Consider the following 13043-nt stretch of genomic DNA (forward strand, 5'->3'; position numbering starts at 1 on the left):
TGGACCTGACCTGCCAATGAGCTCCAGGGAATGGGGGTACTGAACTTCGGAGGAAAAGGTTCTGATTTAATTTTAAATTGTGCTGCAGAGAATCAATCACCACTCTATCTCTCCAGACTCCAAACTACAAGCAACAATACTTCACTTTGCTGATTCAAACTCCAGCATCTTTATTTCTGTTGCAATTATTCACCTATTACATAGCACCTTGGGAACCTATTTACTTAAAAATGCCTTTATAGTTACAGGCTGTCAGAGACAGATACTGTGTGTCATTGAGCACAGGACAGCACAGCAACACTTCTTACATTTTACAATCAATCACCAAAAACAAGTGGCTAGTCTAGATTTAAGTGGCCAGTCTAGATATTTTTACCACAAACCTGTCATGAAATTCAGAGCCAGATGGTAGAACATAATTTTTTAGCTTCATTGATATTACATGTGATAAAAAGAATGGGGGCAAAATCACTTACCAGATAATTCCCCCATAAAACAAGGAGAATATGAAATAAAATACAATGGATCCCCAAGTAACAAAATGGTTTATCCATGTCCAGAAGTGAGTTTCTAGTGCCATCTAAAACAGAGATAACTTCAGTGAGCTTCTGTTTTCCACCCACTTCACAGAAAATTACAAATACCAGTCAGAACACACTTATGAACTTCCAGCCCAAACACTAAATATTGTTGTAAAAAACGGAAGAAAAATTTCAACCACTGCTTAAACTAAACATAAAAATCACTTATCTGGAACCCTCAAGAATCAGTAACTGTGGAATCTATTTTAAATTACTGCTTTATTACATATTTGCCTACACATCCAAGCCCAGAGAGCAGCGTGATATCATACCTTCATCGTAACAGTTATAACCATAACGGTGAAGACCAAAGTACCAAATGTCCAGTTCCCAAACATCTAAGAAAATGGCAAGGCAAAAATCATGGAAGAAAAAAACCATCAGTTAAGGGCATTCACAGTGAGTTAAATTCTTCTCAAGTCAGCTACACTAAAGAAATAAGACATAAGCTTGTGACAAGTAATCATCATGAAAAAAGCAAGGAGGACACAACACAAACTACCAGAAAAAATACGGGTTATGATAAGAGCATAAATAACAACCCTCAAGTCATCTTTCTTCTTAGTTCAAAACAAATAGTCACAAAGGCTACATGAAATATGGGGAAAAAAAAGGCCAAAAAAGGAATATGAAATGACAGGGAAATGAAGACACCAATTTGATCAATTCATTATTAGTGTCCCATAGAAAGGAAATATTGGTGGAAGGTATTCACTTTAAGTGCAAAACACTTTTCAGTTTAAACACTTCCAGATAATTTCAAACATGCAGCATCAAATGAAGGTTCACTTTTAACCCCAAGCACAATTATACAATTCAAAAATAATGGTGCCATTGTATTTTACTAAGAAAATTCTAAGGAAAAGACACTTTGTTTCAAGGCTAATAACACAAAAAATTAAACTCTAATTCTGAAACACTGAAATCTGTCACTTTTGTATTCTCTTGTGCTCATAAATTAAACTATCAAAACTCTGAACAAGGTCTACAACAATAAAATCTCAGCTCTGACAACCAAGCAGGGATGCTGAGATTGTATCTATCTACACACATGCTACTCAGGGCTGCCATTCTGCACCAGGTCCAGCCTGGAGCTGGCTGGGGGATCATGGGGAAGATTTTGCTGTTTCACAGCTGGTTTTGCCACTGACAAACTGAACAATGACCAAATCCTCAACTCTGTGATTACTGGCAGCAGACTAAGCAAGCAAGGAGAGAGGTACCACATGCACACAGGCAACCAGGGGGATCCTAGAATTGATGGGTCAGTACAGCACAGGGGCACGGAACTGGGATTCACACAGTTGTAGTTCTTGTTGCAGAGCTCTGACAAAAAATCCCAACAGCCTGAGGAGAGATCTCACAACTGCTTCTCTCATCTGTACATAAGGTACAAAACAGAGGCAGCCATGAGTCTGGATTTACTGATCATTTTAAAGATCTTTGTGATAACATGCCTTTTTGAAGCCTTGGATTTACTTGTCCCACCAACAGTAATGGTTAACAAGTAATGTGCTTGTTGTTAACTGCTGCAATATTCATCTTAAAAGTAAAATTAAACTGCTTCTCCTGAGTGACCTGTGAAAAAAAGTGTCTTTGCTAACACTGCTCTCAATGGTCACAGAGTTAGAATGCAAAACACACACAGGTTCTTGCCACCATTTTATTTTTGAACACAGTTACACTGCGGATGCTGCATCCTTTAATCCTATGAAGTAACAGATACAATATCTTGTATCTCCTCCTCTTCTAAACTCTTACCATTTGCCTGTTAGGTTTCAATATCTGACGACATGCACAGCATGAAAAAGGGGGGAGAAAAAAGAACTAAAAGATCAAGTTGTTGCACAATGTGTTGAGGTAAGCCTAACAAAGCACCAGCATTAACAAAGCATTTACAGTCTCTTCTATTCTGCTGTGCTCTGAACTGAGAACTTGGAATGGAAACCTGAGGCCTTGCACTAACACTACCCTGTACCACACATCTGTACAGGTGATCACTTCTTGAGGACTTAAGAAAGCATTTCAGCAGCACACAAAATCCTCTTGCCCTTAATTTTGGCTTTTTCAGGCACACATTAAATTTGCAAGAAACTATGCAATATTCAGTATGCATATATTTCACTGCAACACAGTTCTACCAGTTCTAATCAGCAACTTTCAGCAAACAGAGGCAAAGTAACTAAAACCCAGAAAAATCTTAGAATTCATTTGAAGTCATATCACATAAGAAGCTAAAGGGCAGCTGCCAATTCCCCAAACCACACAGCTGTTACTAAATACAATGGGAGAAGTCTCTTCCTGCCCCATGGGCATTTACTAAGCAATTCTGAAGTGAGGTGCTTTGACAACTGAAGATGGATGCACCACACACACTGATTCATAGTCTAAAATTACCTCATTACAAGAGTCCTGAAGGACCTTTACCAGCTCAAAAGAATTTCAAATCCCACAGCTTGTAACAAATGACAAGAGAGGACACACTCATGCCTCAGCTGGGAAGAGACATTTTAGTCTAAAGCACAACTATTTTAATATTTTTATCAATCATCTGATGGTGGAATGGCTGCTCCATTCCCCCTTCACTGCTCCTCCCTCTGCCTGCAGGCCCTCAGCACCATCCTGTTCCCTGCCTGAACATCACTGCATTTCTGACTAAACTTCCTGAGCTCACACCCACGCCCTGGCACCAGGTGACACTGGGAATTCAGCAGGATGCTGCTTTTCTCCCTTGTGCCCTAACTTGCATCTCTGCCAAGCATTATGAGAACTGGCAAGTTATTCATGCCAGTATTAAGTATGGCATAATGAGAGGGAAGTGTATTTTTCCATTACTATCCATGTTTAATAAGGGAAAAATCAGTACCTAATTGTTTTAAATTGAGTTAAGTAAGTCAGAACCAAGGGAAATAAGGAAACAGACTTGTAATGGTTTCGTTCAAGCTTTAAAGTTTTTTGTAAATGATTCTTCCTGTGAACTTTAACATCTTTAAAATAAAAAGTGTCAAATTAGTGTAGGATGATTTCATTAAGGTATGGCCTTAAAAACACTTATTCAATAAACAGCATAATTTAAAAGTAGCTTGCACCACTAAATTTAGAAAAATTCAGAGTAATTAAAATAACATTTTCAGGAGAAGCTTTAAGACTTTTGTCAACTTTCAGCCTAAATCTATAACAGTTACTGAAGAGAAGCCATTGCTTCTCTTGCTTGACATTGCAATTAAGTCCAATTCAAAATGAGTTTTGAATGAATGAATATAAATTTACATTTGCTGACATTATGAAATAGGATTTTGACAAAACAGTTTATGAAATACAACAAAGTTTAAGACAACCATGATACATCTATTATTATGAAAGATATGTTCTTCAGGGACATATGCTTTCTGACAACACCTTACAGTTTCCATGCTAAGAAATGTTACTCTTGAGAGCACACACAAATACTGACAAAGAATCTTTGATAATTGTAATTCATAAAAACAAAATTTTTTGGACACAGGAGGATTTTTCAAAAAAGCACTAAGAAATACCAACAAAAACACAGTGGTAGAATAACACTTATGATATTGTACCTGGCCATTTCCCAGCAGAGAAGTGTCTTCTCCCATTAGAAGATACGAGCCATAAAAGAAAACAAATGCATGAAAGAAGCCCAAGATGGTCCAGTAAAGAAATGGTTTAAACCCCAGATGGGCATTTTTACTGATGTCTCTGCAGAAATAAAACAGATTTGGATTTCATACTGTCCATAACCATCAGCTATCCACACTGCACGACTGTTACTGCTTTGAATAAATGTAACTTTCAACTGTACCAAGACACATTAAACAAATGCTGACATATGAAAAGAAATACATAAATCATGGAAAAAAAAACCTCTGAGCTCTCAAGATTTGGCTCTGCTTTAAGGAGAGGTCACCAATGGCCAGGGTCTCTAATGGGTCAAATTCAGAATAGCATAAACTAGAATTCTTGTCCCTGGAGGTGGAACTGAAAGAGGAAGAAAAAGCCAGATCTCCTGATACTTACCCCTTGCTCTGCTCAAAAAGAGAAACATCTGAGAGGAGACATCTCTTTTTTACAAGACTATCTATTTTTTACTCCAAAAAGTATGCAGTGCAACATGCTGCCACTGGGAGGACATCTAATTCTGCAGGAAACCACTCCTCCTCTTAGTAAAGGATTTTTTGTGGTGATTCCCCTAATCATGGTGCCCTAGTTTTTCATTCTCCTTGTCTGAGTGATTTTCATCTCCTACATGTAATGGAGGAGAAGACTGCCAATCATGTAAGCTGACCAACTGCTCAGTGCTCTTCACTCGTAACATGGTGGACATAAAAAGACACATCTCTTAAAATATTCCTTTTAATTAGCTTTTAGGATGAGAACTATGTAGCTTCAATTCTTCCTCATCAAGATAGTTACCAAAAATGCCTAAATTACAGATAATTATTGTAGCAAGTTCAGAGCTGTGCAGGTGCCACTGCTGCTGCACAAGATGTGTCCCTGTGGGAACAGACGCAGGACATACATACCTGTAGAGCACAGGTTTACTCTGCAATACATGCGGGTGCACATGCTGCTCAAAAAGACTGTAGATGAGGACAGGCAGGGAAGTGAAACAAATATTGTACAAAGTCAGGTATACACTGTCATAGAGCGTCTGCAAAGGAAAGCAAAAAGCATTTTATGCCTTGGAATTGATAAAGATTTATTAGCACACTTACAGCAGCATTGATTGATCGGTTACATTAATTTACTAGTTAGGAAAACAGCTGCACTCACATAACAATCTAATAACATCAGCTATCAATTACAGAAAATGAAGCTGGGTATTTGCTAAGTGTAACATCTCTACTGCTCCTTGTGTCACCCTCCCATTTTCTTAATTATGGACCTCAAGTGCTTCACAGACAAGGCGACAGGCATGCAATACTTACTTGTTGTGAAAACAAACAGAAGAACTGATATAAAAATTGTGGTGTAATAAAGCACACATTCTGAAATAAAGAGAAATTAAGGAAATAGTTAATCCTTAGTACATGCCTCACGGCCCTAAAAGAAATTGCTAACTCTTAGAAGCTGCTAAAAATACACAGGGAGAGCACAAAGCCTTTCAGCATTTTACTTAGCAAAGTAAAGCAAGTTGCTTTTCTTGAGAGGATATTTTGTTTATCCTTTGGGACAATGAATCTGAAAAGTATGAGCTTAACTGTATGTGCTTGATGAGCACATCTCACTACAGGAGTCTAAGTAGTAATTATGTAGAAGAAATCCCTTCATTTTCCCCTTCAGCTTATTTTTAAGAATTTCTTTGCAGAATAGTTTCCACATTTTATTCAATAAAGCTGTGACGTGCTCATGTGAATTTGTTGCACAGAAGCAAACAAAGAAGAAACCAAAATATAACACCATGCTATTGCCATTAAATGAAAGAAATCAACTACAAAAGGGACTTGGGAGCCAAAGCTGAAATCCCAGATAAAATTCAACAAAGATAGTGAGTTTTGACTTGTTTGAAAACTGATGAACAAGTGAAAAAAACCAAAAGCACCCCAACCTACCAAACAAGATCCCTGTCTTGAGAAAACAAATGCATCAGCCTCTCAGCCTAGACAAACTCACTGCAGTATTTAAGGCCTATTTCTAGGTGGAAAGACTAAATAATTTCACAGTTAAACTAATGCATTTGGTCGTAAAGGATAAAATAAAAAAGCTCAGAAGACATGTTTAAACAGAGATATTTAACCTGATCCCAACAAAAGTCTCAGATCTGAAATAAAAAACTCACCTTATAAAAAAAGTACTGTACAAGGGTTGCTATTCTAATATAGTAAAAGTGCCCATGAACAAAAAGCAACTTGGAGAGGAATTTAAATCGTGCTATTGCATAGTCACTGTTTCTTACAGCTTGCCTTCCTTCCTTGCCCATGATTCCTGTAATGTTTGGAAAACAAAACACAAAACAGATCAAGTGTAACAAAAACTGAAGTTTAAAAAGCCCAACACCATACACTTCAAGCTGCAGTTCTGTTTTCCTTCACTTCAACACCGTAAGGACTTCAGCAGTGTTGCAAAGGAAGATATTCCTCACACTTGAAACTAAAGGAAGCTGCTCATCTGATGCTGATTCCAATAAAGCAGCCCCAAGTGGGGGAGACAGAAGGAAGTTACCTATGCCAACATGTGCCTCCTGGATCATGCTCACATCATTAGCACCATCCCCGATCGCCAACGTTATGGGCTTCTCTGGAGAGGTTTTTAACAGTCGAACCACCTGCAAAAAGAAAATGAAACACTTTCAGATCAGACAGTCTGCCTACAAACCATGTCATCAATTCCCAAGTATCTCAGTTAATTGCCTATCTGTAGATATAATTAATATGTTTTATGAACATCCATGTTTGGGTAAAAAATATCTTCGGCATATCACATGCATACATGAATTCCTTCTTTAGAAAAGCTGCCTGTTTTGGAGCACAAGCTTGATTTAAATATTATATCTGCCTTAAGCATATTTTCCTGTCCTTATTTCAATGTTCTGTTACAACTCTTAGTTTGGTGCTTTACCATACAAAACAAAGTCAAGTAAAATTGAGAACTGAAAATTCACCTACAGACTAATACAGATTTAATGCCCTTTAATTAACCCAGATTCTTCATATTTATAATTAATGGAACTCATCCAGGTGAAAGAAGAATTTGAAAAAGCAAATGTATTAGCTAAAATATCAATATGCCATTATTAAGGAAAATAGCTTCTTTCTAAAGCAACTTCATTATCAGCAAGAGGTATCCTCAACTGACAGAGAAACAGAAGATATGACAGAATGAGGGAAAAAACTGTTGACATGCAAGGCCCTAAAATACTCAGAAGAGAAGCAGTGATAACAGATCTTCAATGTAAGTGTCAATAATATTCTAAATACAAAGGACTTAGTTAGATGAGGCTTTTGGTTAAGGAGAATTAGTGATTCATTAACCTCCCACAGGGCCCTAGCTTAAGGTAGAAGCTTCACTAATTCAGTTGTAAGTGGGCTGCAGGTAAAGGTACAAATGCAGATCAAGAGGTTTTCCAAAATCAAGAAATAAATATGTATGAAAAAACATTTTCCCCCTCAAGTTCCAGAAACCCCAAAGTGGAAATATCAATGGAACAACTGCATGAAGTTAAGCAGACACAAAAAACTGTATTGGAGTAATTGAGTTGTGGCTGGCAGTGTCAGGGAACTGATTCACAGCAGTGGGAATTCACTTCACACAAAGAACACAACAGTGATTAAACAAAGTCCACAGCTCAGAAAAATCCACCTGATTGTGGGAATACATTCCCTAATTGCAGGTACTAATACTCAAGTTTAAAGGTTGCCCATTCCTAAGGGTAATTATTTCAAACCCATTTAGTATTAGATCCCAGGAAGCAGCCTCAGAGAGGTAACAAGGCCGCAGCACATCACCCATGTCAGTCCTCTAGAGATCCCCAGGGCCTGGGTAATTTGGACAGACAAACATCTATGTGAAAAGGTCAAGACAAAGCCTTTAGCAAATTTTAACAGCAGCAGTCAGCAGCAGCTCCAAATGACTGAAATGATGATGTTTAAACAAGGTTTTGAGTTATAAAACATACCAAAATTAGTAGTGAGACCACTAACCAAACATTAACATGCATTATAATTAAAGATGCAGGAAATATTAAGCCGAGTTCCAGCTCAATATTGGAATAAACCTCACAAAAAGGCTGCCTACTGCAAAAAATAATGTGCAAGACTAGACTAAACTGCCCTGCACTTCCTTCCCTACCCCTCAAGTTGTATGGCATTTGTCTTAGTGATTTATATACTTCAATATTTGAAATTAAAAATTCACTGCAATTAAAATTACATTTTGCTGTACTTCATGACTCAAGACAGGAAATAATCTCCATTATCTGCTGGTGAGGAGAAGAATTAAGAAAAGCAGTACAAAACATTATAAATCAAATTAGATGACAAAATAAGAACAAGGACACGACAGTGACAAATAACTGCACCTTAAAGAGACAGGATGGCAAAAATTTCAGCCAAAAGAACGTACAGAGCTGACACATCCCACAGATTGGTTTACTCAGTGTAGCAACACTGTCTTTCAACATTTCACTGAAACTAATACTACACCAGGTGAACAGTTCTATACTGAAGTGATTCTAAAGACTGCATGAGAACTCTGGAAGGAAGAGTGACCTCCAAACAGGTCACTCCTGTTACAGCACAACAGCCTGCCTCTTGAACATCTAATACCTCACAGAAGGGTTTCCTAGTGCTTTAAGGTAAAGAGATGTCTTTTCATGAAAAGAAATTTTCAAAAGGAAAAAATATTTATAGTCCTTCAGAGCTTAGAATCCTGGAATTAAAAAAAAATAAATCACAAAATCTGATTTTGAATCTTATCCAACACATATTTGAGTAAAATTCAGTATATGTGAATGAAAATTGATATTAAAAGAGAGCATTAAGGCAAACCTTTCCTGTAGATTAGGCCTTGCCTTCTACTTCTACTTCCTCAAACTTGGGGGATTTTTAAATTATTTAGAGAAGCACAGTATTCTCCTTACAGGTTCATGAATTTTCAATTTAGTTTTTTTGGTTTGGAGAAGTGGTGGAGCAGCTAAGGCAAACCCATGTAGGAGACTGGGAGAGCTGCTGCCTTACTGAACACTCAAGAGGCAGAATAAAGATGAGCCTGGTGGCAGTATTTTGATTTCTCCATCCACTTGCAAATTTTCAAACACAAATGTAGAAACTTCTGAGCAATCTGCTCTAGATCTGAATTAAACAATGATTCAGAGGTCACAAAAAGGGTCAGACAAACAAACAAAGCAGTGTCAGACATCCCTGCCTCCTCAAAGCATGACAAAAATACTTCAAAGGCAATCCTGACCATATTCTCACTTACCTTTGCTTTCTGAAGGGGTGCCATGCGACAGCACAACACTGCAGAACAGTTTTTGCAAACTTCCATGAACAGTTTTTCATGTTCCCTGAGTGCAAGAGAGAGGCTGGTCCCATCCACAACCAGTCCATGCTGGATAACATGGTCTTCCTTTATTCTATTTGGGGACAAAAACGTTAAATGTTACAGTGTTAACAGTAAAATTCCAATTTTGCTATAAACTGTGTTGTTGGCCAGACAATAAGCAAAGGAGTTAATCTGTCAGACAGACTACTTTTTCCAGTCTGTAATGATATTAATATATAATTTTTTTTAAAAGACAATTTTTTTTATTTGGCACATGCATCAAAGAGACTGCCATAAAATTTAGGAATGAAAGCAACCCAAGCTGAGATCATCCCTGAGATAGTGACTTCTCAGGTATTTTACCTCTTGGCTAGCTGCCTCAGCTGTTCTGCACAGGTACTGTCTGACTTGTGCTGCACAAGCTCAAGGATGTTCATGGTTCTGTGAAAGTGTCCACAGGATAAACTGACACTAACAGCTGTTTCGTGCTTGTCTCCAGTGAGCACCCACACTTTGATACCAGCCAGCCTGAGGGCTTCTATAGTTTCTTGGACTTTCTCCTGCAGTCTAGAAACAAGAAAAATCTTAAATAACCAACTGAACAATTTACAAACAAAAGAGCTCATACTGTAACTCCATGCTACCACTGTAACCCCACTGTCATGGTGAGTTAAGAGTGCCTTTCCAATGTTACATGTATTTTCAGAGAATCATAGTCTGGCAAATGATATTCTGTTACCAGCAACAAAACAAAGGCTTTGATGAAACAAAAACTAAACTCAATCCTTCTAAGGGATCAAAAATTTGTACTAAGCACATCTTGATTTAAACTAGGCACTGCCACTGCATTTGAGAAGCTTTAAAACAGTCCACAATAATTCCTGGCTACTGTGGTGCATGAAAAGCTTCTCAAGCCCCAAGTGCTCACTTCAGTGTACAACACACCCTGTGACCTACAGAGCACAAGCAGAATGCTTTGCAAAGGAGCTGTGTGTAGAAGCTTTCCTAAGGAATTTGCTGTTACACTAAATATTTGCTGCAATTATTCCATTTCACATACATGACATCTCTCCTGATGAAACACACTGACCATCACCGTTATTAAGACAGAATCAGTTGGTACAAGTTTTGTTTTGAATCTGCCTCAATCCAAAGGTACATATACTATAGAGGAATAGCACAGAACTTTTGGTCACAGTGGGAGAGCTTTTCACACTTCATATTTCAAGTATAAATCCTAAACTCGCTGGGTTTGAGTGCAGATAGCAGTAACTCCATGGCATACTTGTCTTCTACTCCTGTAGCCCCAAGCAACTCCAGATCCCTTTCTATGAAGTTGAACACATCTGCTAATTTCTCTTCCCGCTGCTGTAAGGCAGTCCTGGCCTCATGAAGGCGTTTGCCAATTTCTTGGTACTCCTCAGGTGTGAATCTTCTGTAGGCCACACACAAAGTTCTTAGGCCTTTCTGCAAGAAAATAAAATACTACATTCAGAGCAGACAAGTTTCTGATCTAACAAGAAGGGTCACCAGCAATTTTTTCACTTCAAGTCACAATTTATCCTGCACGAATTTTCTTCTGTTCAGCTGAGGCTGGGAGTTGGGCAAGCCTACACACTCACCAAAGCAAATTCATCCACATGTATCCTTGTTTTATCTATTTCTCCACTCTTACTGCGAGGAAGAATGGAAGATTCTGCTCCCTTTGTGAATAAAAGCTTCTCCCCTAGAAAGTCAAATAGAACTGAAATTAAAAATAATGTTTAAGAAGTTCTCAAGTGTTGCTTGTGCAATTTCTGACCACGTACCTGAGGGACTCTCTACAATGACACTCATTCGTCTGCGATTTGGATCAAACTCCAAAACATGAAGCAATTTATACCTGCATTTTGTATTTTAAAAGAGGGAACGGGAAGAAAACATCTTTAGAAATAAACTTCCAAAGACAATTACTTATAAATAGACTCTTACACCACAGACCTTTCCTCAAAGTGTTATTTTTGTATAGCAACTCTGAAAGCAATGCTATCACTGCTGAACAGCAATCATTGTTCATTGCTTTTTATCAATTTATATATGCTTAATTCCATTATGTAAGAATAAAAGGTTCTTCTACCAACAGGAATAGCTTTCTGGGTACTAACTTAACATTTGGCAATTACAAGCAGCTCCTATCTATTTCTTCATCCTTCTGTCATTATTTCAAGTATAACTTTGAAAACTACATTTTGTTTCTGACAAATCTGTAAAAAATCTAGACCGTTAAAAAAAAGTGTGTGTGCCCTGGTAAGTGGATTAATTTTTGTTATATTACCACTAGCTTAGCAAATTAATTTTAGACATTTAAATTCAAAGTACTGCCAACTAGCTGACACAGATCAAATGAGTAAAAGGAGTTATGGAATACTGCACATATACAGTTATTAATAATTTGTACTCATTTTGGGAAAGTTTAAAATATCTGATTAGATTATGCACAGAAGAGACTGATTCTGGGAATTTCAAGAGCTGAAACAAGACTTGAATAAGCAATTCAGTTTTCCAACTCTGCCACGTCTGTCTCAACCTTTGAGGAATGGGCAAAGATACAAACTGCTACAACACACACCTACACAGAGTAACTCACACAAAATTCTTGCATCTCAGCTACAATTGGTAAGGAATAAGATGCAAGCTGTCTTGAAGACATCAAGGGAAAAGCATTAAACAGAGCACGCTGTGGAAAGGCAAGGTTTGCTTATGAACAAAGAGGATTAAGAGGAGAACATTACATTAATCTTCACTACTGTTCTAGCCTTCAAAATAATCAAGGAAAAAAAACAAATACCTCTCTGGTTTTCCAAGACTTTTTACTTCCATACTGTCTCCACTAATTCCAGTAAATACTACTCCAACCCTAAAAGTAAAGAAAATATACACTTAATTATGTCTTTAGACAAAATGCCTGTTAATGGAAGGAGGGGAAGATGGCAGGGAAGAAAAGGACAGACTCTTACACCCCATTACTGTACTCTGCTTCAAGGGAAAACTAAGAATGCCCATTTCTGCAGTATTTTATTCACATTATACCCTGACCACTGTAATTTCTCAAGTATTTTCCTAAGTATTTCAAATCATCACTTTATAATGCACCTAGGGGGTTGTGTATTTTACATTTGAATGTTTTCCCAGTAAGGTGACAGTGCCAGGCCCTGCTCTTCACCATTCTAGGGTTGCCTTGCAGGCAGTTCCTGTGTCAGACAGCCCTGGCAGTGCTGCTCACCGGCTCGCAGCTTCCACCAAAGCCTTCTCATCTGGAGAAGAAGCGTAATATTCCAGGGGGGATGTTATTCCATTGGCATGCCAGGGACCATCAGCACCATCTGTCTGATCTGCATTGATCTGCACTGTATGGCACAGACAAACTGCTTTCAAGAAGAGCTCTTCCTCTTTCACCTAGAAGAAAGAAAAAACTTGATTTGT

At 37.9% G+C, this 13043-nt stretch overlaps 1 protein-coding gene across 10 annotated transcripts in view; it reads right to left on the reverse strand.

Annotated features, from left to right (window-relative positions):
* Positions 1–13043, reverse strand: part of ATP11B (ATPase phospholipid transporting 11B (putative)) — a 66167-nt gene that overhangs the window by 20495 nt on the left and 32629 nt on the right. For 9 of the 10 annotated variants that reach the window (XR_012581668.1, XR_012581667.1, XR_012581669.1 and 6 more), the window contains exons 14-27: positions 12844–13016; positions 12409–12477; positions 11390–11463; positions 11204–11307; positions 10867–11048; positions 9945–10148; positions 9519–9672; positions 6762–6864; positions 6379–6524; positions 5528–5587; positions 5123–5250; positions 4160–4298; positions 854–919; positions 477–580 (exon numbers count right to left, since the gene is read on the reverse strand). Coding sequence is in view for 7 of the 10 variants with exons in the window: in XM_074547366.1 (XP_074403467.1) it covers positions 477–580; positions 854–919; positions 4160–4298; positions 5123–5250; positions 5528–5587; positions 6379–6524; positions 6762–6864; positions 9519–9672; positions 9945–10148; positions 10867–11048; positions 11204–11307; positions 11390–11463; positions 12409–12477; positions 12844–13016 (1706 nt within the window). In the remaining 3 variants the exon portion in view is untranslated. Of the gene's footprint in view, positions 1–476; positions 581–853; positions 920–2315; positions 2367–4159; positions 4299–5122; positions 5251–5527; positions 5588–6378; positions 6525–6761; positions 6865–9518; positions 9673–9944; positions 10149–10866; positions 11049–11203; positions 11308–11389; positions 11464–12408; positions 12478–12843; positions 13017–13043 lie in introns of those variants that run through there. The other variant, XM_074547368.1, reaches the window with a different exon arrangement.

Source organism: Zonotrichia albicollis, chromosome 9 (genome assembly GCF_047830755.1).
Source record: "Zonotrichia albicollis isolate bZonAlb1 chromosome 9, bZonAlb1.hap1, whole genome shotgun sequence".
In the NCBI taxonomy this organism is placed as follows: Eukaryota; Metazoa; Chordata; class Aves; order Passeriformes; family Passerellidae; genus Zonotrichia; species Zonotrichia albicollis.